The following is a 26,617-nucleotide window of genomic DNA, read 5'->3' as shown; positions in this document are numbered from 1 at the left end:
CCAAGCGGGATCTCAGGCAAGATGATCATTTCCCCAGATACCATTTCTATCATTGTCATGCTAGTTTATCGTTTCTGTCGTTATGTCTCGTTGCCTACCACATGTTAAATTCAGCCTCTCAACAATGCCATGAAAACCTTCAACATGTTCAACCTAGCAAACCACTAATTGGCTATGTTACCGCTTGCTTAACCCTGTGTTAGCGTTGCTAGTTGAAGGTGCTGTTGCTTCCATGTGATAACATGGGTTCCTTGTTATATCACCATATTTAAATGCTATTTAATTTAATGCACCTATATACTTGGTAAAAGGTGGAAGGCTCGGCCTTTCTAGCCTGGTGTTTTGTTCCACCTTTGCCGCCTTAGTTTCCGGCTACCGGTGTTATGTTCCATAATTGAGTGCTCCTAACACGATCGGGGTTGTTATGGGGACCCCCTTGATAATTCGTTTTAGATTAAAGCTGGTCTGGCAAGGCCCAACATTGGTGCTACATTTGCCTAATCACCTAATAAAATTGCATAGGGACTTCCCGGGCCCCGAGGATAATTTAATCAACCCCCGGGGCAGTGCTCCTCATGAGTGTTGGTCCACCCACCTAGCAGTCGGCGGTGCCACCACGGGGCAACTCGAGGTTTGGTTCCCGTACACTTTGCATAGACGGTGTGTCCTGAGAACGAGATACGCGGCTCCTATCGGGTTCGTCGACACACCGGGTGGCCTTGCTGGATTAGTTTTACCTTTGACGAGATATCTTGTGCATCGGGATTCTGGCGATGCTTTGGGTAATCTCAGAGTTGAGGTTTTCCACTAGGGAATCTGACGAGATCGCGAGCTTCGTGATTGAGGATTTCTATGCGGCTTGTGGTAATTTGTGATGGACTAGTTGGAGCGCCCCTGCAGGGTTAAATCTTTAGGAAAGTCGTGCCCGCGGTTATGTGGCAACGTGGAAACTTTGTTTAACACTGGTTCTAGATAACTTGAAGTTAACTTAATTAAAACTTGCCAACTGTGTGCGTAACCGTGACTGTCTCTTTCGTGAGTTCCTTCTTCGACCGAGGACACGGTGGGGTTATGTCTGACGTAGGTAGGTGTTCAGGATCATTCGTTTGATCATCAGTAGACACGACCGTTATGCGTAGATCTTCCCTCTCTTATTTCTTGTACTCGTGAGCTTAGCCACCAAATATATGCTTAGCCGCTGCTGCAACCTCACCACTTAACCATACCTCACCCATTAAGCTTTGCTAGTCTTGATACCTTTAGAAATGAGATTGCTGAGTCCCCTGTGGCTCACAGATTACTACAACACCAGTTGCAGGTACAGGTAAAGGTTACTTGATGCGAGCGCGTTGATTGTTCATTCGGAGTTGCTTCTTCTTCTTCTTCTTCATCGATCTAGGATGGGTTCAAGGCCGGCAGCCTGGGATAGCAAGGATGGACGTCGTTCTTATTTTCTTGTTTGTTTTCGTCCGTAGTCGGACCCTGCTCTTACTCTTGATGTTATGTAATGTACTAATGTGACTCTGATGTAGCTTGTGGCGAGTGTAAGCCAATTCTACTATATACCTCTTCTTTTCAGTACATGTACTTGTAACGATATCCATTCTTGCGACACGACGAGATGCGCTTCTATCCCTGACGAGGCCTTCGTGCCAAATTGAGGATAGGGTCGCAGATTGGGCATGACAAGTTGGTATCAGAGCCGTACCGACCTAGGAGCCCCCTTGATTGATCGAACTTGGCCGAGTCGAGTCTAGTGAAAAACTACTTTGAGTCTAGTTATATATCAGAGAGTAGGATTCTTTTTACTCCTCTTCTATGCTCTGGTGAGGAATCTTGACGTAATAATTTACTCTATTCCTCTTCCCACTCAAATTTTTTTTAGGATCACGCGGATATTTTTGGAATCTATATGATGCCGATGTGACGGAGTTCTGTCTTGGTGCCTCCTGTCTGACTTGATTTTCTTCCGGGGAGTTGAGCTCTAGGGGATTCTTGAGCACATCGTTATCATTTAGATTTCTTAGTATCTCATGACGAAGGATGTTCGTAATTGCTTCAATACTAGTAGTGGCGAGATAACCCCGATGTCCCCAGTACTGGTGCAGATTGTTCGGGAGTACTGCCATACTTTGTATCGTTGTGATCACGAGGGTCTGTTGTAGATGAAGGTCCGAGATTCTGGCCGTGTGTTGACGGATGTGATACAGGTGACGGGTTAGTATAGGAGTTGTGTGTTATTACTCCTTGTATCTGTGTACCGGATTGCATGACTAGATATTTCGGGAATTCTTAGGTGGGAATTCAAGTAGTTGCTTATAGGACAATCTTCCAACAAATGCATGATGTTAGGTTGGGGTTCGACATCTAGTGGATTCGTTTGTTCACGGTCGACTTACAGCGGTACACATTGTGTCTTAAAGAGTCCTTGTAGCTTGCTACGACTCGGGGATGCTTCGTATGTCAGGTGCACTGCCTTGCACTTGATGGCTACTGTAAATCGAGCCCGTGCGATCATGTCCACGAAAATATTGGACGAAATCTTTCTCATGAGTTTGTTCTGGCTAATTGCAAGCCGCATCCTTGTTTTGTTGGAATATGGTAATTCGACTTGCTTCGACGTCAAGTGGTGATTTCAGATCTTTCCTAATCTGTGTTCTCATATTTTTATGTGAATGCAACTTCTTTGCTCAATCGGATCGTCTTATCAACTCTTTACAACCGGAGTCGTCGTATCAATTCCATTCAACCGGTGTGTTTCTCTGCAAGTGGATTCAATCCTCTCCAATTTTTGCAAGATCATTCTCTCGTTTTATTCCGGAGTTCATCTCATCTGTCCCGAGTTGTCTTTGTTTTTCCCCGCCCTCCCACCCTTTTCTTCAGTGATTGGATTTCATCCAAGTGCATTTCATTTCTTTGTGCTTCCGCTATCTGTTCTTTTCTCTCTTACCCGGTGATTCGTTGTGAAGATTCTCAGGAGCTTTGTGTTCATCTTTATTCAATCTTGTTATCTTTTCCGACCAATCCGATTTAATTATCCGTGTCATCTTACCCATTCATCCTTGTAATTCTTTCCTATGTTGGAGATTATTATCAACCTATCTTGTTATTATTTCATCTATGTTCCATCCGAAGTGTTGAAGATATCTCAGAAGTTTCATGTTTTCAATTCGTTAATTATTTCGGGGTGCTAACCTCATCTAGTTTTCTTATACCGGTGCAATATCTCTCGTTCTAGCAATTGTTTCAACGGTGATTTCTTTGAGTGGGCCCATAACCCACAGGTTCTTCCCAGGATCTTTCCTGGCTTTTTTTAATTTTTTCCCGGAGATCATTAATTCTTTTCAACTATGACGTAAGCAGGATTTTAATGAGTCATATTCCTTCTCTAAGATCTATTTGAATTAATTCTCACATTGGCTCAACATTTCATTCTTCTTTATTCCGGAGTGTCTCATTAATTCTTGGTGGTGTTCTTCTCATCATTCTTTTCTTTCAAGATCGAAGGAGTGTTTCTCTCAGTATTTTTCCATTCTTGTGAAGATTGTCATCTCAGCTTCGTGTTATCCTCTCATTGTTCCAATCATGGGTATCCCTTTCTTGCTATCCGGTGCTTCTCTGAGTTGTTTTCATTCTCGATCCTCCGAAGGCCATCATTTCAGAAGATTCTTCGTTCTCAGCTTTCAGCTTTCATCCTCAAATCTTCTCAATTGTTGTCTCTTCGTTCGTCTCTCAATTATTCTGGTGTTTTGTTTAAATTTCTCTCTCAGATGGATCTTGATCTCTTCATTCTCATGTGTATCCATGCTTTCTTGGTATTCCCATTCAATTGTGAATTCTTACCGGTGCTTCCTTCAATTATGCTTCAAGTGGGGCTTATATCTCTCTCTCTTCAAGATTCTATCAAGAGGAATAAGCTGTATGCTAAATTCGTTGCTTGTCATCAATTTAACTTGATGAAGGATAAGCATAACATAATTCTTATTCTTGTTCTTCCTTCTTCCAAGAGATTTCAATTCTTCTTCCGGAGTGGCTCATTATGTCAATTCCTTTTTCTCAAGTGTTGTTATCTTTTCTTTTTCGGAGTTCCAAGTTCTTTTTAGTATCTCTTTGTGACGCTTCATCTAAATCTTGGCAAGATCATAATCTTATTATTTTCTACCATCATATCGTTGCATCATTCATACGGAGGTCCTTCATGGCGGTTCATCATCATATCAATTCATTCTCAAGTGTTCTTCAAGATTCTTATTGGAGAACCTCAAATTTTCTTCTCTTGCATTTCCAAGTGCATTTGTTATTCCTTTATCCTTTGAGGTGGTATTATAGCATTCTTGTTAGTGTAGGAGCCTCGAAGAGTTTTGCTTTCAACAGTGAGATAATTAAACCCACCAATTCTATGATCATGAAATATTTTCAACCCAGGATTTCTTCATTGAGCTATCTTGGTTTGGATTTCACCTAGAGCTTTTCCTATGGATTGTGCTATCATGGTGCTTGTCATTAATCCCAGTTCTCAATGTATCCTCTTGGTGTAAGAATTGTTCATATCTTGTTTCTCCTAATCAATCATTGTTTCCTTTAGTGGTTGGTTGTCACCTCATATTTGTTGAGATGATTTTCGTAAGCCCACTACCATCTTGTTCTTTTCGTTGTTGTTTTTCCAACAACCCCGTTCAATTCTTCTCTCAAGGGTGCTTGTCAAGTTCATTTGAGTTAGTACTTGTCATTCTTTCCTTCATTCTCTTCTTCCGTATGAGCTAGTTCATATTCTCTTGTTCCGGAGGCATTGTGATATTGCTCTTTTGGGTCTATCTTGTTGTTCTAGCAAGATCATGGTGTTCCCTTGCTCTATTTAGTTGTTTGGTATGATTATTGTCTATTTCTTCCATCTTATCGAATTTTTTGTCCCATTTTCCTACCGAAGTGCTGCCGAAATTTTCCGTGAATTATTGCTTCTTTCTCATATCATTCCTCATCGCCTTGCAACTTTCAAGGATCATTGGTTTCACTCGTTTGTCAAAGAAGCGACTAAGTTTTTACCTCGTGTTCTTTCTCATCCTCTCCCCTTTCATTCTTGGATCTCGGGGCGAGATCCTCTTGTAGTGTAGGAGAGTTGTGACAGCCCGATGCCGACGTTTCAGAAGATTCCCCTCTCTTTCCGTTTTCGTCGTGTGGCTTATTTTATTTGTCGTGTCATCATCGCATCATGCGCATCATCTGCATTGCATCGGCATCTCCGTTGCGGCCAGTTTTCAAAACTTGCATCCGTTATTAGTTGCCGCTTCTCTTCGCGTTCGTCGTTGTTTGTTCCGAGCCTGACCGCACACGCACGCGCCCGCGGCACCGTCGAAACCCTGTTTTAAAAGTGTGCATTAAACTTTCTCTGATCGAGCTGAAACTTGGCATGCGGTCGTGATTAGTTATAGCCAGGCCGCCTGTCGAATTTCGTCACGATCGGAGACCGTCTGGTACCCGAACGGTCGACCGTAGCGGCACCGTATTCGTTCTACCGTTGGACGTCTGTCGGTGTTTTAAAAAATCGTTGCCGCACCGCCCATTCTCCCTCTCGTCTCCGGATATCCCCTCTACACAACCACTCCTCCGTCACGCGTTCGGAATTAGTCGAATCCGACCGCGCGGTTGGATCCAGGTCGAAATTTCGCTAAACCTAGCCCCCTTTCCTATTTAAACACACCTCCCCTTCCATTTTAGGCCTCCCCTAATCCTGCCTCGAAAACCGTGCAATTCCGAAACCCTAGGAGCCATCTCTCTCTCCTCCAGATCTGATCCACCCAGGGCGCCATCTGGACCGTCGGATCCCTGATCCAACGGCCCAGGCTCCTCCCGCAGCCCCCGTCCTTGGCCTCCCGTGGCCGAGGTGTTCCTCCCGCGCCTCGAGCCGCCGACCGCCGGGCTGCCCGCACCGCCTGAGGCTCCCCGAGCCCGTGCCTTCCTCGCCGGTCGCTGCTGGAACCCCGTCCTGCCCGTGCTCCAGGAGGGAGACGACGGGGGACGCTCGGGGCAGGCCTGTTCCGCCTCGCCAGCTCGTGGGCCGCGCAGGAGCAGCCAGGCTGCCAGATCCGGCCCAGCTAGGGAGCCCCCCATCGGCCTCCTCCAGGCTTCCTCCACCGCCAGCCCAGGCCGGTGTGCATCTGCCGCCCGAGGCCTCCTCCTCTCCTGGGCTCGGCCCACCAAGGTGAGCAGCCCCGCTCCGTTAATCCCCGCCCGTGGCGATTTAATCTATGCTGCGTCATGCCCCTGTGTAGCCTATTAGGATTAGATTCGGCCCGTTAGCTATTTAGATTTTTCGGAGTTTAATTATAAATTCCAGAAAATTAGACGTTTAATAAAATCCCCGTAACTTTTTATCCGTAAGTCGGATCGAGGCGTATTTTATATGGTTTTGGCGTAGAATTTCGCGTAGAGTAAGATTATCGAACTTGCATAATTATTTGACGTAGTTTAACGTGCCAAATGCCTAGTTTTGCGTGTTGTTTCAATAGGATACGCCCCGTATTTAATTTTCGTGCAAGTCCGGATTGCTCGAGTGCCGCATTAGAAATGCCCATGTTCTAGGAACTATTTTTCCATGTATTTTAGGCCAGTCATTTGTATTTTTGCGTGTAGGGTTTGCCGGTAGTTTATTTTCCCGCGTATAGGTTATTTTTTCTCGCATTTATGTGCGGCATTATTTTGTGTTGCAAACCCCACATATTTTATATGTTTCCGGGGTAGAAAAATCCCGTGGATTTTTCTGTGCAATTAGTTTTAGCTTTTGAGGAAGTTAGTTCGCGCGATATTTTACCGTGATGCCCTTTTGTTTAATTCGTAGGATTTATTCCATGCCTCGTTTGAATTAGTTGTCAACTAGGGAGTTCTTCTTAAATGTTTTGTTTAGCCCCTGGTATCTTTAGTTGCAATAGAAATGCATGTTTAGGTGTGTTTTGCTTGCTCTCAAGTTGCTAGAAATAGTGCTGTTTTGGGCGTGCTGAAATATTTCTAAGTCTGGAATCTGTTATATTTTGTTGCTGTCTTGTCTTGCTTGAATCTTGTGATCTGTAGCTCTTTTGAGGTTGGTCCAATGGAGTTAGTTGTAGCCCTTATGTTTCTATAGCTTGCTGTGAATTTTCATGCCATTTGGAGTCTTGTAGCTTATGGTTTTGCTGCTGTCAATATGCCTTCAGGCTGAAAACTGCATTGTGAGGACCCGTTCTACTACGTCGGTTCGTCTGCTTCACTGATGCATTCTTCTTCCAAGCGGGATCTCAGGCAAGATGATCATTTCCCAGATACCATTACTATCATTGCCATGCTAGTTTATCGTTTCTGTCGTTATGTCTCGTTGCCTACCACATGTTAAATTCAGCCTCTCAACAATGCCATGAAAACCTTCAACCCGTTCAACCTAGCAAACCACTGATTGGCTATGTTACCGCTTGCTTAACCCTGTGTTAGCGTTGCTAGTTGCAGGTGCAGTTTCTTCCATGTGATAACATGGGTTCCTTGTTATATCACCATATTTAAATGCTATTTAATTTAATGCACCTATATACTTGGTAAAAGGTGGAAGCCTCGGCCTTTCTAGCCTGGTGTTTTGTTCCACCTTTGCCCCCTTAGTTTCCGGCTACCGGTGTTATGTTCCATAATTGAGCGCTCCTAACACGATCGGGGTTGTTATGGGGACCCCCTTGATAATTCGTTTTAGATTAAAGCTGGTCTGGCAAGGCCCAACATTGGTACTACATTTGCCTAATCACCTAATAAAACTGCATAGGGACTTCCCGGGCCCCGAGGATAATTTAATCAACCCCCGGGCCAGTACTCCTCATGAGTGTTGGTCCACCCACCTAGCAGTCGGCGGTGCCACCACGGGGCAACTCAAGGTTTGGTTCCCGTCCACTTTGCATAGACGGTGTGTCCTGAGAACGAGATACGCGACTCCTATCGGGTTCGTCGACACACCGGGTGGCCTTGCTGGATTAGTTTTACCTTTGACGAGATATCTTGTGCATCGGGATTCCGGTGATGCTTTGGGTAATCTTGTTGGGGAACGTCGCATGGGAAACAAAAATTTTCCTACGCGCACGAAGACCTATCATGGTGATGTCCATCTACAAGAGGGGATGAGTGATCTACGTACCCTTGTAGATCGTACAGCAGAAGCGTTAGTGAACGCGGTTGATGTAGTGGAACGTCCTCACGTCCCTCGATCCGCCCCCGCGAACAATCCCGCGATCAGTCCCACGATCTAGTACCGAACGGACGGCACCTCCGCGTTCAACACACGTACATCTCGACGATGATCTCGGCCTTCTTGATCCAGCAAGAGATACGGAGAGGTAGAAGAGTTCTTCGGCAGCGTGACGGCGCTCCGGAGGTTGGTGATGACCTTGTCTCAGCAGGGCTCCGCCCGAGCTCCGCAGAAACGCGATCTAGAGGAAAAACCGTGGAGGTATGTGGTCGGGCTGCCGTGGAAAAGTCGTCTCAAATCAGCCCTAAAACCTCCGTATATATAGGTGGGAGGGAGGGGACCTTGCCTTGGGGCTCAAGGAGCCCCAAGGGGGTCGGCCGAGTCCAAGGGGGAAGGCTCCCCCCCCAAACCGAGTTGGACTTGGTTTGGTGGGTGGGAGTCCTTCCTTCCCTTCCCACCTCCTCTTTTTTTTTCTTTTCTCTTTGATTTTCTTTCCTAGGCGCATAGGGCCCTTTTGGGCTGTCCCACCAGCCCACTAAGGGCTGGTGTGCCACCCTCAAGGCCTATGGGCTTCCCCGGGGTGGGTTGCCCCCCCGGTGAACTCCCGGAACCCATTCGTCATTCCCGGTACATTCCCGGTAACTCCGAAAACCTTCCGGTAATCAAATGAGGTCATCCTATATATCAATCTTCGTTTCCGGACCATTCCGGAAACCCTCGTGACGTCCGTGATCTCATCCGGGACTCCGAACAACATTCGGTAACCAACCATATAACTCAAATACGCATAAAACAACGTCGAACCTTAAGTGTGCAGACCCTGCGGGTTCGAGAACTATGTAGACATGACCCGAGAGACTCCTCTGTCAATATCCAATAGCGGGACCTGGATGCCCATATTGGATCCTACATATTCTACGAAGATCTTATCGTTTGAACCTCAGTGCCAAGGATTCATATAATCCCGTATGTCATTCCCTTTGTCCTTCGGTATGTTACTTGCCCGAGATTTGATCGTCAGTATCCGCATACCTATTTCAATCTCGTTTACCGGCAAGTCTCTTTACTCGTTCCGTAATACAAGATCCCACAACTTACACTAAGTCACATTGCTTGCAAGGCTTGTGTGGGATGTTGTATTACCGAGTGGGCCCCGAGATACCTCTCCGTCACACGGAGTGACAAATCCCAGTCTTGATCCATACTAACTCAACTAACACCTTCGGAGATACCTGTAGAGCATCTTTATAGTCACGCAGTTACGTTGCAACGTTTGATACACACAAAGCATTCCTCCGGTGTCAGTGAGTTATATGATCTCATGGTCATAGGAATAAATACTTGACACGCAGAAAGCAGTAGCAACAAAATGACACAATCAACATGCTACGTCTATTAGTTTGGGTCTAGTCCATCACATGATTCTCCTAATGATGTGATCCCGTTATCAAGTGACAACACTTGCCTATGGCCAGGAAACCTTGACCATCTTTGATCAACGAGCTAGTCAACTAGAGGCTTACTAGGGACAGTGTTTTGTCTATGTATCCACACAAGTATTGTGTTTCCAATCAATACAATTATAGCATGGATAATAAACGATTATCATGAACTAAGAAATATAATAATAACTAATTTATTATTGCCTCTAGGGCATATTTCCAACAGTCTCCCACTTGCACTAGAGTCAATAATCTAGTTCACATCACCATGTGATTTCAACGAATCCAACACCCATATAGTTATGGGGTCTGATCACGTCTTGCTCGTGAGAGAGGTTTTAGTCAACGGTTCTGAAACTTTCAGATACGTGCGTTCTTTACAAATCTTTATGTCATCTTATAGATGCTGCTACTACGTGCTATTCGGAAATGCTCCAAATATATATACTCTACTATACGAATCCGTTTCACTACTCATAGTTATTCGGATTAGTATCAAAGCTTGCATCAACGTAACCCTTTACGACGAACTCTTTAACCACCTCCATAATCGAGAAAAATTCCTTAGTCCATTAGTTACTAAGGATAAATTTTGACCGCTGCTAGTGATTCAATCATGGATCACTCTCTGTACCTCTCAACAGATTTTGAGTCAAGGCACACAGCAGGTGCGGTACACAGCATGGCATACTTTAGATTCTACGGCTAAGGCATAGAAGACGACCTTCGTCTCTTCTCTTTATTCCGCCGTGGTCGGGTTTTGAGTCTTACTCAAATTCACACCTCACAACGCAACCAAGAACTCCTTCTTTGCTGATCTATTTTGAACTCTTTCAAAAACTTGTCAAGGCATGCATCTTGTTGAAACTTCTATTAAGCGCTTTTGATCTATCTCCATAGATCTTTGATGCTCAACGTTCAAGTAGCGTAATCCAGGTACTCCTTTGAAAACTTCTTTCAAACAACCTTGTATGCTTTACAGAAATTCTACATTACTTCTGATCCACAATATGTCAACGACATATACCTATCAGAAATTCTATAGTGCTCCCACTCACTTCTTTGGAAATACAAGTTTCTCATAAACCTTGTACAAACCCAAAATCTTTGATCATCTCATCAAAGTGTATATTCCAACTCCGAGATGCTTGCACCAGTCCATTGAAGGATCACTGGAGCTTGCATACTTGCTAGTATCTTTAGGATCGACAAAACCTTCTGGTTGTATCACATACAATGTTTGCTCAAAGAAACCGTTGAGAAAACAATGTTTTGACATCCTATGTGCAATATTTCATAAATAATTCATCAACAACTAACATAATTCTAACAGACCTTTAGCATCGCTACGAGTGAGAAAGACTCATCATAGTCAACAGTTTGATCTTGTCGGAAACATCTTTGCGACAAGTCGAGCTTTTCTTAATAGTGACTTATCACCATCATCGTCTGTCTTTCCTTTTAAAGACCCATCTTTACTCAATAGTCCTCTGACCATCAAGTAGTTCTTCCAAAGTCTACACTTTGTTTTCATACATGGGTCCTCTCTCGGATTTCATGGCTTCTAGCCATTTTGTCAGAATCTGGGCCCACCATCGCTTTCTCCATAACTCGTAGGTTCACTGTTGCTCAACAACATGACCTCCAAGACAGGGTTACCTTACCACTCTGTAGTAGTATGCGACCTTGTCAACCTACGAGGCTTGTAGTAACTTGATCTGATACTCGATGATCACCATCATCAGCTTCCACTTCAATTGGTGTAGGCGCCACAAGAACAACTTCCTGCGCCCTGCTACACTGGTTGAAGTGATGGTTCAATAACCTCATCAAGTTCTACCACTCTCCCACTCAATTCTTTCGAGAGAAACCTTTCCTCGAGAAAGGATCCGTTTTCTAGAAACAAACACTTTGCTTTCGGATCTGTGATAGGAGATGTACCCAACTGTTTTGGATATCCTATGAAGATGCATTTATCCGCTTTGGGTTCGAGCTTATCAGACTGAAACTTTTTCACATAAGTGTCGAAGTCCCAAACTTTCAAGAAACGACAGTTTAGATTTCTCTAAACCTCAGTCTATACTGTGTCATCTCAACGGAAATACGCGGTGCCCTATTTAAAGTGAGTGCGGTTGTCTCTAATGCATAACCCATAAACGATAGTGGTAATTCGATAAGAGACATCATAGTATGCACCATACCAAATAGTGTGTGGCTATGACGTTCAGACACATCATCACACTATGATGTTCCAGGTGGCATGAACTGCGAAACAATTTCCACATTGTCTTAACTGCGTAACAAAACTCGTAACTCGGATATTCATTTCCATGATCATATCGTAGACAGTTTATCCTCTTGTTACGACGAACTTCACTCTGAAACGGAATTGAACTTTTCAACATTTCAGACTTGTGATTCATTAAGTAAATACTCCTGTATCTACTCAAATCGTCAGTGAAGTAAGAACATAATGATATCCACTGCGTGCCTCATCACCCATTGGACTGCATACATCAAAATGTATCACTTCCAACAAGTTACTATCTTATTTCATCTCAATGAAAACAAGGCCTTGCTCATGTGGTATGATTTGCATGTCACTAGTGATTCGAAATCAGGTGAGTACAAAGATCCATCAGCATGGAGCCTCTTCATGCAATTTATACTAACATGACTCAAGCGGCAGCGCCACAAGTAAGTGGTACTATCATCATTAACTCGTATCTTTTGGCACCAATATCATGAACATGTGTAACACTACGATCGAGATTCAATAAACCATTGAAGGTGAATATTCAAGAAAATAGAGTAACCATTATTCTCTTTAAATGAATAATCGTATTTCAATAAACACGATCCAATCATGTTCATGCTTAACGCAAGCACCAAATAACAATTATTTAGGTTTAACACCAATCCCGATGGTAGAGGGAGCGTGCGGCGTTTGATCATATCAACCTTGGAAACACTTCCAACACGTATCGTCACCTCACCTTTAGCTAGTCTCCGTTTATGTCGTAGCTTTCATTTCGTGTTACTAATCACTTAGCAACCGAACCGGTATCCAATACCCTCATGCTACTAGGAGTACTAGTAAAGTACACATCAACATCATGTATATCAAATATACTTCTTTCGACTTTTGCCAGCCTTCTTATCTACCAAGTATCTAGAGTTGCTCCGCCTCAGTGAATGTTCCCCTCATTATAGAAGCACTTAGTCTCGGGTTTGGGTTTAATCTTGGGTCTCTTCATTAGTGCAGCAACTGTTTTGCCGTTTCACGAAGTATCCCTTCTAGCCCTTGCCTTTCTTGAAACTTAGTGGTTTTACAAACCATCAACTATTGATGCTCCTTCTTGATTTCTACTTTCGCAGTGTCAAACATCGCGAATCGCTCAAGGATCATTGTATCTATCCTTGATATGTTATAGTTCATCACGAAGCTCTCAAAGCTTGGTGACAGTGACTTTGGAGAACCATCACTATCTCATCTGGAAGATTAACTCCCACTTGATTCAAGTGATTGTCGTAGTCACACAATCTGAGCACACGCTCAACGATTGAGCTTTTCTCCTTTACTTTGTGGACAAAGAATCTTGTTGGAGGTTTCGTACCTCTTAACAAGGGCACAAGCATGAGATCGCAATTTCATCTCTTTAGAACATCACTTATGTTCTGTGATGTTTTACAACGTTTTCGGCGCCTTGCTTCTAAGCCATTAAGTATTTTGCACTTGAACTATCGTGTAGTCATCAGAAACGTGTATGTCGGATGTTTATAGCATCCACAAACGACGCTCGAGGTGCAGCACACCGAGTGGTGCATTAAGGACATAAGCCTTCTGCGTAGCAACGAGGACAATCCTCGGTTTTACAGACTCAGTCTGCAAAGTTTGCTACTATCAATTTTCAACTAAATTTTCTCTAGGAACATATAAAAACAGTAGAGCTATAGCGCAAGCTACATCGTAATTCGCAAAGATCATTAGACTATGTTCATGACAATTAGTTCAATTAATCATATTATTTAAGAACTCCCACTCAAAAAGTACATCTCTCTAGTCATTTGAGTGGTACATGATCCAAATCCACTATCTCAAGTCCGATCATCACGTGAGTCGAGAATAGTTTCAGTGGTAAGCATCTCTATGCTAATCATATCAACTATACGATTCATGCTCGACCTTTCGGTCTCATGTGTTCCGAGGCCATGTTTGCACATGCTAGGCTCGTCAAGCTTAACCCGAGGGTTCCGTGTGCGCAGCTGTTTTGCACCCATTGTATGTGAACGTTGAGTCTATCACACCCGATCATCACGTGGTGTCTCGAAACGACGAACTGTAGCAACGGTGCACAGTCGAGGAGAACACAATTTCGTCTTGAAATTTTAGTGAGAGATCACCTCATAATGCTACCGTCGTTCTAAGCAAAATAAGGTGCATAAAAAGGATTAACATCACATGCAATTCATAAGTGACATGATATGGCCATCATCACGTGCTTCTTGATCTCCATCACCAAAGCACTGGCACGATCTTCTTGTCACCGGCGCCACACCATGATCTCCATCAACGTGTTGCCATCGGGGTTGTCGTGCTACTCATGCTATTACTACTAAAGCTACATCCTAGTAAAATAGTAAACGCATCTGCAAGCACAAACGTTAGTATAAAGACAACCCTATGGCTCCTGCCGGTTGCCGTACCATCGATGTGCAAGTCGATATTTTCTATTACAACATGATCATCTCATACATCCAATATATCACATCACATCGTTGGCCATATCACATCACAAGCATACCCTGCAAAAACAAGTTAGACGTCCTCTAATTTTGTTGTTGCATGTTTTACGTGGTGACCACGGGTATCTAGTAGGATCACATCTTACTTACGCAAACACCACAACGGAGATATATGAGTTGCTATTTAACCTCATCCAAGGACCTCCTCGGTCAAATCCGATTCAACTAAAGTTGGAGAAACCGACACTTGCCAGTCATCTTTGAGCAACGGGGTTACTCGTAGCGATGAAACCAGTCTCTCGTAAGCGTACGAGTAATGTCGGTCCGAGCCGCTTCAATCCAACAATACCGCGGAATCAAGAAAAGACTAAGGAGGGCAGCAAAACGCACATCACCGCCCACAAAAAACTTTTGTGTTCTACTCGAGAAGACATCTACGCATGAACCTAGCTCATGATGCCACTGTTGGGGAACGTCGCATGGGAAACAAAAAATTTCCTACGCGCACGAAGACCTATCATGGTGATGTCCATCTACGAGAGGGGATGAGTGATCTACGTACCCTTGTAGATCGTACAGCAGAAGCATTAGTGAACGCGGTTGATGTAGTGGAACATCCTCACGTCCCTCGATCCGCCCCGCGAACAATCCCACGATCAGTCCCACGATCTAGTGCCGAACGGACGGCACCTCCGCGTTCAGCACACGTACAGCTCGACGATGATCTCGGCCTTCTTGATCCAGCAAGAGAGACGGAGAGGTAGAAGATTTATCCGGCAGCGTGACGGCGCTCCGGAGGTTGGTGATGACCTTGTCTCAGCAGGGCTCCGCCCGAGCTCCGCAAAAACGCGATCTAGAGGAAAAACCGTGGAGGTATGTGGTCGGGCTGCCGTGGAAAACTCGTCTCAAATCAGCCCTAAAACCTCCGTATATATAGGTGGGAGGGAGGGGACCTTGCCTTGGGGCTCAAGGAGCCCCAAGGGGGTCGGCCGAGTCCAAGGGGGAAGGCTCCTCCCCCCCAAACCGAGTTGGACTTGGTTTGGTGGGTGGGAGTCCTTCCTTCCCTTCCCACCTCCTTTTTTTTCTTTTCTCTTTGATTTTCTTTCCTAGGCGCATAGGGCCCTTTTGGGCTGTCCCACCAGCCCACTAAGGGCTGGTGTGCCACCCTCAAGGCCTATGGGCTTCCTCGGGGTGGGTTGCCCCCCCGGTGAACTCCCGGAACCCATTCGTCATTCCCGGTACATTACCGGTAACTCCGAAAACCTTCCGGTAATCAAATGAGGTCATCCTATATATCAATCTTCGTTTTCGGACCATTCCGGAAATCCTCGTGACATCCGTGATCTCATCCGGGACTCCGAACAACATTCGGTAACCAACCATATAACTCAAATACGCATAAAACAACGTCGAACCTTAAGTGTGAAGACCCTGCGGATTCGAGAACTATGTAGACATGACCCGAGAGACTCCTCGGTCAATATCCAATAGCGGGACCTGGATGCCCATATTGGATCCTACATATTCTACGAAGATCTTATCGTTTGAACCTCAGTGCCAAGGATTCATATAATCCCGTATGTCATTCCCTTTGTCCTTCGGTATGTTACTTGCCCGAGATTTGATCGTCAGTATCCGCATACCTATTTAAATCTCGTTTACCGGCAAGTCTCTTTACTCGTTCCGTAATACAAGATCCCGCAACTTACACTAAGTCACATTGCTTGCAAGGCTTGTGTGTGATGTTGTATTACCGAGTGGGCCCCGAGATACCTCTCCGTCACACGGAGTGACAAGTCCCAGTCTTGATCCATACTAACTCAACTAACACCTTCGGAGATACCTGTAGAGCATCTTTATAGTCACCCAGTTACGTTGCGACGTTTGATGCACACAAAGCATTCCTCCGGTGTCAGTGAGTTATATGATCTCATGGTCATAGGAATAAATACTTGACACGCAGAAAGCAGTAGCAACAAAATGACACAATCAACATGCTACGTCTATTAGTTTGGGTCTAGTCCATCACATGATTCTCCTAATGATGTGATCCCGTTATCAAGTGACAACACTTGCCTATAGCCAGGAAACCTTGACCATCTTTGATCAACGAGCTAGTCAACTAGAGGCTTACTAGGGACGGTGTTTTGTCTATGTATCCACACAAGTATTGTGTTTCCAATCAATACAATTATAGCATGGATAATAAACGATTATCATGAACTAAGAAATATAATAATAACTAATTTATTATTGCCTCTAGGGCATATTTCCAACAAATCTGAGAGTTGAGGTTTTCCACTAGGGAATCTGACGAGATCGCGAGCTTCATGATTGAGGATTTCTATACGCCTTGTGGTAATTTGTGATGGACTAGTTGGAGCGCCCCTGCAGGGTTAAATCTTTCGGAAAGTCGTGCCCGCGGTTATGTGGCAACGTGGAAACTTTGTTTAACACTGGTTCTAGATAACTTGAAGTTAACTTAATTAAAACTTGGCAACTGTGTGCGTAACCGTGACTGTCTCTTTCGTGAGTTCCTTCTCCGATCGAGGACACGGTGGGGTTATGTCTGACGTAGGTAGGTGTTCAGGATCATTCGTTTGATCATCAGTAGACACGACCGTTATGCGTAGATTTTCCCTCTCTTATTTCTTGTACTCGTGAGCTTAGCCACCAAATATATGCTTAGCCGCTGCTGCAACCTCACCACTTAACCATACCTCACCCATTAAGCTTTGCTAGTCTTGATACCTTTGGAAATGAGATTGCTGAGTCTCCTGTGGCTCACAGATGACTACAACACCAGTTGCAGGTATAGGTAAAGGTTACTTGACGCGAGCGCGTTAATTGTTCATTCGGAGTTGCTTCTTCTTCTTCTTCTTCATCGATCTAGGATGGGTTCCAGGCCGGCAGCCTGGGATAGCAAGGATGGACGTCGTTCTTATTTTCTCGTTTGTTTTCGTCCGTAGTCGGACCCTGCTCTTACTCTTGATGTTATGTAATGTACTGATGTGACTCTGATGTAGCTTGTGGCGAGTGTAAGCCAATTCTACTATATACCTCTTCTTTTCAGTACATGTACTTGTAACGATATCCATTCTTGCGACACGACGAGATGCGCTTCTATCCCTGACGAGGCCTTCGTGCCAAAATTGAGGATAGGTCGCAAATTGGGCGTGACACCGATGCCCGGGATGGCTTTCCTTCCTTTGTTTGCCTTGGATTGCTTGCGCTGTCGCCGACATTTTGATGGCTCTTCCCCGGATTTGTTGTCGTTTTTCTTGTGTGTGTGGTCGCCTTTGTCATCGGGGGTGTCCACCATGTAGTTGTCGTAGGTGGAGGTGGTTGTCCACCGCCCCGTAGTTATAAGGGCGGGGGCGTGGTCCTCGTCGTCCATGTCTTGTGCCTCCTCGGAGGCGTAGTCCAACATATCGGTTAAGTCTTCAATAGTGGCTACCAAGTGGGTGGTGGGTGGGCTGCGAAATCCCTCGTGATCTAACCTCGGGCCGATCTAAACGTGGGTCGGGTATATGTCATCCACGATATCGAATGACTGGATTCGGTCAAGCGTCTCGTTTAATATCGTGAGGCTGTCCTGATCAAGCTTTCGAAGGTTTTTGGGGCTGACCTCCGGGGCATCCATGAAGGATGCGTGTTCGGCAAGGGCCGAACGCTGGTGTTTGGGCGCTGAGATCGGCTCCGAGCACAAGACCGGCTCTCCAGCGGAGAGCGAAACGAGAGCGGGACCGAGCAAGAGACCCGAAGTTAAGGCTTCAGGATTTTGGAGCTCATCAAACGAGACAGAGAGCCCAGTAGGGAACAGATCGCCCCGGGAGTAGGCGGAGAATTCCAGATTCCTGAACCTTATCTCTTGGCTGGGGGCGAAGTTTCCGAACTAGCCGAGATGGTCGGCCGGATCAACACGCAATGTGATGCCGCCGAACACAAAAACCTGCACAGGGACAAAGATGTCCCCGATGCAGACCTGATTGCTGATGATTAAGCGCACCATCAACCCTTCTAGCGATCTCACAGCGGAACTCTCAATGAAAGCACCAATGTCGGTGTCAAAACCGGCAGATCTCGGGTAGGGGGTCCCGAGCTGTGGACCTTAGATCGATGGGTAACAGGGGACGAAGGAGATAGTGTTTACCCAGGTTCGGGCCCTCTTGAGGAAGTAAAACCCTACGTATTGCTTGATTATATTGATGTGGATGAGAATTACAGAGTTGATCCACCTCGAGATCATATGAGCTAAAACCCTAGATGAGTCGACCTCCTCTTATGAACGAAACCCTCTGGTTTATATAGACACCAAGGGTACCTAGGGTTACACATAACTGGCCTCCAACCGAGGATAGATGCGCCAATGTTGACTTCAAGACTTGGACGATACGCCAATCTTCAGAGTTTTTCTTTCTGAACACGAGGTCATCACGTAGTCTGGTCTTCAATAGAGTGGCCCAACAAGTCGGCCTACGAGAGATGAGCCGATGATCCGAGGACCCCCTCAGTCCCGGACTCCCTCACTCTCCTCGTGCACTAACATGACTATGTCATCAGGTATTTAGCTACTCACATGCACACATGAACCACTAGTCCACTACCCATAATTTGTTTTTTGGCAATAAACAAGAAAGATAATTAGTCTTGTTTTAACAGATGGTTTAATTCTATAGGATAATCATGCCAACTGAAAAATACCAAGTGATTAAGCTGCCGTTAGGCTTATGTTGGGCGGCCAAGGTCTTGAGTTTAAAACCCTACTAACGCGACATTAAATAAAACGATTATGCGGCCTACATCGATCCCATGTCTAAGGACTAACATAGCCTACACGTGAAGGGAAGTGTTGAAATATATTATCCACCTCTATTCATCAGTTTGGATTTTTGAAACAACTGACTGAAACATGAACTGTTTGTCTGTATATTATATATTTATAAAAGGGACTGGCTGCAGACCAAGCGACCGAAAATAAATTTTGGATCAATCGAGTGACCCCAAACTAGTTTCAGTCGAGCATTAGGCAGCCCAGATAGCCCAGCTCAATGAACTCTGCTTTCCCTGCGGTCGAAGCTTGGGGCTGTGGTTCTGATCATGGTGGTAGTTACCTATCCTTGATGAGAGCAGAAGAAAGACTTGTAGTATCCAGACATGGATGCGTGGTCACCGTCCCTTCCCAAGTTACCATTGGCTGGTGCTAATGCAATAGAATGACTAGAGTTCTACCAGTAAACACACGTGCAACAAGAAATAAACAATGTATAATCATTAAGTTACACTCCCAACGAAATAACTCGGAATGAAATTTACACAAATCTGGAAGCAGCTCCAATCGTCAGGAGGTTGTGCAAAAGCTCAAGAACTAGATTAAACGCATTCATCATGCAACTACCGGTTCATTACCACGACCAGGGAACCTTGCGTACTTCAAAGCTCAAATACTAACTAGACGGTACCGCTTATTCACTTGACTGGCTTATTTCTTAGATGCTGCTAGTAGTTTGGTACTGAGATCACCATCATCGCTTCCTAGTGTACACTTCTTGGCAAGCAGAGCGACGCCGATTAACAACATCCTGACTAGCGACGCGATAATAATAACCAGCCATGTATCCCTCTGGTTGTTGGAAAACTTCTTCATAGCCCATACGAGCGGGATAAATGAAAGCAGACAATATATCATATCCTACAAAGGAGAGACAAGCAGCAGGCAGGATAACAGAAGGTTAGTTTCTGAGCAGAAAAGAAAAATTCAGGAGAAATAAATTGCATGGAATTCAATTCAACAATGAAGAGCATGTCAAGCAGGAGCCTGATTAGTATAGTGAAAAGGTTAACACGTCACTAAAGCACCCGAGCATTAGCAAATCAGAATGGCCAAAATCAGCAGACAGATACTTAAGGTGAATCTATTGGCATGCTCTTGTTCTATAGGCTCTTGATACTAGCTGCGAGATTTGTTGTCAAAAACATATGTACGATCTGTACCACAATACTTTTCGCTGGGGAACTTGAAATTGTTTCCCTCAACAACGACAAGTATTTAGATACAGATGGAGTATGTGCCATGCACAAAGATGGGAATCTTCTCAATACTTTTGGTAGGGCACAAAGGTTGTCATGGCCAACCATATGCTTCGTTTCTTTCCTTTAATTTGGGGGCGGCAACGAGTGGGCTTCTCAACAATCCACTCACTGGAAAGTTTGAGCTTACACCAACACAATCGTAAGTTGAGAGTAATTAACTAGCATTAGAAATTAGAATGCATCGACACAATGATCTGCCTACAAGTAGCAACACCAATGACATGGCGCATAACTGTCATGCATGAAGAAACTGAAACTGATGTGGAACCATGCTGGGTGGATCTAGAAGCAAGATAAGTGGAGACAAGAGCAAAAGACTCACCAGCGTCAACATATACTTGACCAGGCGAGGGTTCAGCACGGCCTGCTCCTCCCCCTCCTTCGTCGCCGCCGGCCAGGCGGCGCCTTTCTCTAGATCCAAATCAAAGGGAAGGTCAGAACTCGGCGACGGCATGGCCGCGCTGACGGTGAATTGATTCGCTGTCGCCGCTGGCCCGGCGACGCCTTTCTCGAGATCTACGGGTGGATTGGAACTCGTCGACGACATGTACACGGCGGCGGCGCAAGCGTCTCACAGAGAGGGGTTTCGCGGCGGCGGCGCAAGCGTCTCACAGAGAGAAAGCAGAACCGACGGGGACGGGAGGCGCTGCGTGGACTTCCTTTTATGAGGGAGAAATCAATTGGACTTCCTTTTATGAGGGAGAAATCAATTGGACATAGATGCGGGGCCGAACAGGGTTTAGGTAGGAGTAAGACGCAATTGGTACACGATACGGTCAGGGGGCATATTCTATTTAGCGCTTTTAGCTATTTTTCTTTTTCCTCTTTTCTTTCTTTTTTCTTTTGTTTTTTTTCTTTACTCAAATTTCACAACCTTTTTCAAAAGAGGTAATTACCCCACTGGTGCTTGAACTTGCCTCAGTTATGCACTTTAGTGTCTGAACTTGCAAAATACATCGAACTGATCTCATAATTTGGCATGAACAAGCAAATACGGTTTAAATCGCATTTGTATACGTCCACGACACTGATGAGGCACGTCAGCCTGGTAGGGGGACCACTGTCAGTGACCGGACGACGGAAAGAAAGACGCGGGGCCTAGTTTTTTGCGGAACCCCCCTCGAATAATTTTCCTCTTACAAAAAGCTCTCGGATAAAAACAACACAACTTGTATAAAATTAAAAACTGGTCAAACGCGGGTTCGAACCCACGGTGTGTCGCTCGGCTGTGGGTGTGCCTAGCCATTGGACAAAATCACATCTACATGATTGAAGAACATATATTGCATACTTTAGATACTAAGCCTGATCAACATAAACAAAGAAATTTATTTCAGAAAAATAATACTGGATCAATGATTCGAACCTGCACTCTAAGGCCAGATAGCGGCCACAAATACCAATCCAACGCGCAAAACGTAATATTACACAGTATAATTTCTCTTCATAACATAATGTGCTCGTGTGGGTAAAACGACCACAATGCGGACCATTTTTAACGTGTTTATTTTTTTCATTTCAAAAATTTGTAAAAAGTTACATACATTATAATCTTCTGTTATAAATAATACAGACACAATTAAAATAAAATACATTTATAGTTTTCATATGATTTCGTAAAATATATACATAATAATTTACATAATAATTTACATAATAATTTATAATTTTCATAATATCTAGAAGCAAGATAAGTGGAGACAAGAGCAAAAGACTCACCACCGCCAACATATACTTGACCAGGCGAGGGTACAGCACGGCCTGCTCCTTCTCCTCCTTCGTGGCCGCCGGCCAGGCGGCGCCTTTCTCTAGATCCAAATCAAAGGGAAGCTGGGTACTCAGCGACGACATGGCCGTGCCGACGGGCAATTGATTCCTTGTCACGGTTGGCCCGACGGCGCCTTTCTCGAGATCTACGGAAGGATCGGAACTCGGCGGCGGCGCAAGCGTTCACGGGAAAGCAGAACCGACGGGAGGCGCTAGTGCTATTATTATAGGCCTAGAGTTAGAGCAATTGGACTTCCTTTTACGAGGGAGAAAGCAATTGGACATAGACGCGGAGTCGAACAGGGTTGAGGTAGAAGAAGGACCCAATTGCCAACCCAATTGGTACACGATACAAAATTACGTACAGGGGGCACATTCTATTTAGCGCTTCGGACGCATTTTGCAAAAGGGCGCCATAAGCCCTTTAAATTGGACCGGCCCGTTTAGCTATTCTTTCCGTTTCCTCGTTTCTCTTCCATTCATGTTTTATACTTAAATTTCGTGATATTTTTATAAAATTGATGGAAATGTTTTTCGATATGAAATTTTTCAATTTGTGAACTTTTTTTTAGAATCGATGAATTTTTACACAAAGTTCAGTAAAATAGCTGAACATTATTTTAAATTTGATGAAGATTTTTTTTCAAAATCCAAAAGATTTTTTCTTTTTTTACAGAATTTATTTCGCATATTTTAAATTTGATGAAGTTTCTTTTTTTTACATATTTTAATTTTTTTTAAATATGCAATTTATTTTAAAATAGCTGAAATTTATTTCGCATGCATTTTCGGATTTAGAATGGTTTTCTATGTTCCGACATTTCTTAACTTTCGGATATAAAAAACAAAACAAAATGCATGAAAAAACATTTTTTTAATTCTTTCGTGAGAGACACGGTTTTTCTTTTACGAGAGGCATGGCCGTGCCTCTCGGGAACAAAAAAACATATTTATTATTATTATTTTCATAAGAGGCACAGTTTTGCTTTCATGATAGACACGGCCGTGTCTCTCAAAAACCAAAGAAAATATGTTTTATGTTTTTTTCTGTGAGACACGATTTTGCTTGTGCGAGAGACATAATTTTACCATCGGGAGAGCCACAGTCGTGCCTCTCGGAAATGAAAAAGAAACATGTTTTTTGTTTGTTTTTCTATCGTGAAAGGCATCGTTTTTTCGACCGACTTTTTCGTTCTTTTTTTATGAAAAAAGTTCATTAAAACCTATCAAAATGGGATCTAGTTTGGAAGATCTCCACACGAGGAACCCAAGATGAATATGGTTCGAAATTTGGACACACGGTTTAAGAGATAAAATATTTTTTTAAATAAGGCGTACGAAAAAGGAAAAACTCCCAGGTTGCGACAAGTGGCACACATGTAGTGCGCCACTTGTCACACCGGGAGGTGAGAGTGATCTTTAAAAGAAATACTCCTCAATTAATGATTTCGTTAAGTTGATCCTTAAAAATGCGTATAAGATGCACTCTAAACCATTTTTATTGTGTGAAACTGCCCTGGGCAGAACAGACCCCGTAAATAAAAGTGTATCCCATTATAGACTATTTTTTCTTTTTTTTCCCTTTTTCCTCGCGTCCTCACAAAGCCCGTATTCGGCCACGGCGTGCCTCGCCTCGGCGCCCCGGCGCCGCCCGTTCCTGGCCACGTGTGCAGTGAAGGAGCCCTACGCCGCCAGCCCCAACTGCGCGCTCCCTGGCATGCCTGTCTGTCCTTGATTGAGCCTAGAACCGTCTGTCGCCGCACCAGCTTCACGCCCTTCTTCGATGCCGCTCCGCCTTGATTGGGGTCGTCGGTGGCCTGCCCCGCCCTGCCCGTCGACGGCTTTGCCTCGGTAGTGGAGGTCGAGTCGGCCACAATTTGAACCGGCGAAGGCAATTCCGACATGCGGCAACGGATTCCAGTGAGTTCCTCGTAGATTCCAGCCAGTTCCATGGTAGCGCATCTGCTCCAACAAGGTTTGATCGGTTTACAGATTAAAATGTATGTTGTCTTTGAAATTGTACATACGAGGTTCCTGCAGATGGATTTTCAGTGATGTTTAAAAAAAATTAAGGGCCAAACGAGTTTTATGGGATATGCTAGGCGTCGTTTTTTGACCGAAATTGTAAAACGCCTCTTTTTTTACGGGTACACTTTTAAGTGGTTTGCTAGACATGCTCTTGGCCTAGCAGTATCTAATTGAAGAGCTCCTTCGGGAGACTCCGAAGGGTCACTCTCAGGCACCGACACTTGACGTGTTCTCAGCCATCGCCATGTGTCGTGTTCTGGATGTATTCTTTGGATTTTATTTTATTTTATTGCACGCTTTTTCGGCTTTTTAGATTGTTTTTTCGGTCTTTCTTAGCTTTTGGACCAATTTTTTTAACTTTTCATTTTAACGAAAAAATAATATTTTTTCCTCAAGAGGCACAGTTTTGCCTTCGCGAGAGACACAGTTGAGTCTCTAAAAAAGGCTTTTTTCCTTCCTCGAGAGGCGTGAATTTGCTTCCTGCGAGGCACAACCTTGTTGGGGAACGTCGCATGGGAAACAAAAATTTTCCTACGCGCACGAAGACCTATCATGGTGATGTCCATCTACGAGAGGGGATGTGTGATCTACGTACCCTTGTAGACCGTACAGCAGAAGCGTTAGTGAACGCGGTTGATGTAGTGGAACGTCCTCACGTCCCTCGATCCGCCCCGCGAACAATCCCGCGATCAATCCCACGATCTAGTACCGAACGGACGGCACCTCCGCGTTCAGCACACGTACAGCTCGACGATGATCTCGGCCTTCTTGATCCAGCAAGAGAGACGGAGAGGTAGAAGAGTTCTCCGGCAGCGTGACGGCGCTCCGGAGGTTGGTGATGATCTCGTCTCAGCAGGGCTCCGCCCGAGCTCCGCAGAAACGCGATCTAGAGGAAAAACTATGGAGGTATGTGATCGGGCAGCCGTGAGAAAGTCGTCTCAAATCTGCCCTAAAAGCCCCATATATATAGGAGGAGGGAGGGGAACCTTGCCTTGGGGTCCAAGGGATCCCCAAGGGGTCGGCCGAGCCAGGGGGGAGGACTCTCCCCCCCCCCCCAAACCGAGTCCTACTTGGTTTGGTGGGAGGGAGTCCTTCCCCCTTCCCACTTCTTCCTTTTTTTTCTTTCCTTTGATTTTTTCTCCCTTGGCGCATAGGGGATTGGTGGGCTGTCCCACCAGCCCACTAAGGGCTGGTGTGACCTCCCCAAATGCCTATGGGCTTCCCCGGAGTGGGTTGCCCCCCTCCGGTGAACTCCCGGAACCCATTCGTCATTCCCGGTACATTCCCGGTAACTCCGAAAACCTTACGGTAATCAAATGAGGTCATCCTATATATCAATCTTCGTTTCCGGACCATTCCGGAAACCCTCGTGACGTCCGTGATCTCATCCGGGACTCCGAACAACATTCGGTAACCAACCATATAACTCAAATACGCATAAAACAACGTCGAACCTTAAGTGTGCAGACCCTGCGGGTTCGAGAACTATGTAGACATGACCCGAGAGACTCCTCGGTCAATATCCAACAGCGGGACCTGGATGCCCATATTGGATCCCACATATTCTACGAAGATCTTATCGTTTGAACCTCAGTGCCAAGGATTCGTATAATCCCGTATGTCATTCCCTTTGTCCTTTGGTATGTTACTTGCCCGAGATTCGATCGTCAGTGTCCGCATACCTATTTCAATCTCGTTTACCGGCAAGTCTCTTTACTCGTTCCGTAATACAAGATCCCGCAACTTACACTAAGTTACATTGCTTGCAAGGCTTGTGTGTGATGTTGTATTACCGAGTGGGCCCCGAGATACCTCTCCGTCACACGGAGTGACAAATCCCAGTCTTGATCCATACTAACTCAACTAACACCTTCGGAGATACCTGTAGAGTATATTTATAGTCACCCAGTTACGTTGCGACGTTTGATACACACAAAGCATTCCTCCGGTGTCAGTGAGTTATATGATCTCATGGTCATAGGAATAAATACTTGACACGCAGAAAACAGTAGCAACAAAATGACACGATCAACATGCTACGTCTATTAGTTTGGGTCTAGTCCATCACGTGATTCTCCCAATGACGTGATCCAGTTATCAAGCAACAACACTTTGTTCATAATCAGAAGACACTGACTATCATCGATCAACTGGCTAGCCAACTAGAGGCATGCTAGGGACAGTGTTTTGTCTATGTATCCACACATGTAAATGAGTCTTCATTCAGTACAATTATAGCATGGATAATAAACTATCATCTTGATACAGGAATTATAATAATAACTATACATTTATTATTGCCTCTAGGGCATAATTCCAACAGTCTCCCACTTGCACTAGAGTCAAT

At 44.7% G+C, this 26,617-nt stretch overlaps 1 protein-coding gene across 1 annotated transcript; it reads right to left on the bottom strand.

The window, feature by feature from the left end:
* Window positions 1-19,611: 19,611 nt before the first annotated feature.
* On the bottom strand, window positions 19,612-21,142 carry LOC123401510. The gene is made up of 2 exons (XM_045095334.1): window positions 20,798-21,142; window positions 19,612-20,074 (listed from the first exon to the last, which is right to left on the bottom strand). The coding sequence occupies exons 1-2, from the start codon at window positions 21,020-21,022 to the stop codon at window positions 19,865-19,867; spliced, it is 435 nt and encodes a 144-aa protein (XP_044951269.1). The 5' UTR covers window positions 21,023-21,142; the 3' UTR covers window positions 19,612-19,864.
* Window positions 21,143-26,617: the final 5,475 nt, after the last annotated feature.

Source organism: Hordeum vulgare, chromosome 6H (genome assembly GCF_904849725.1).
Source record: "Hordeum vulgare subsp. vulgare chromosome 6H, MorexV3_pseudomolecules_assembly, whole genome shotgun sequence".
In the NCBI taxonomy this organism is placed as follows: domain Eukaryota; kingdom Viridiplantae; phylum Streptophyta; class Magnoliopsida; order Poales; family Poaceae; genus Hordeum; species Hordeum vulgare.
This window is presented reverse-complemented; position numbering and strand designations above follow the sequence as displayed.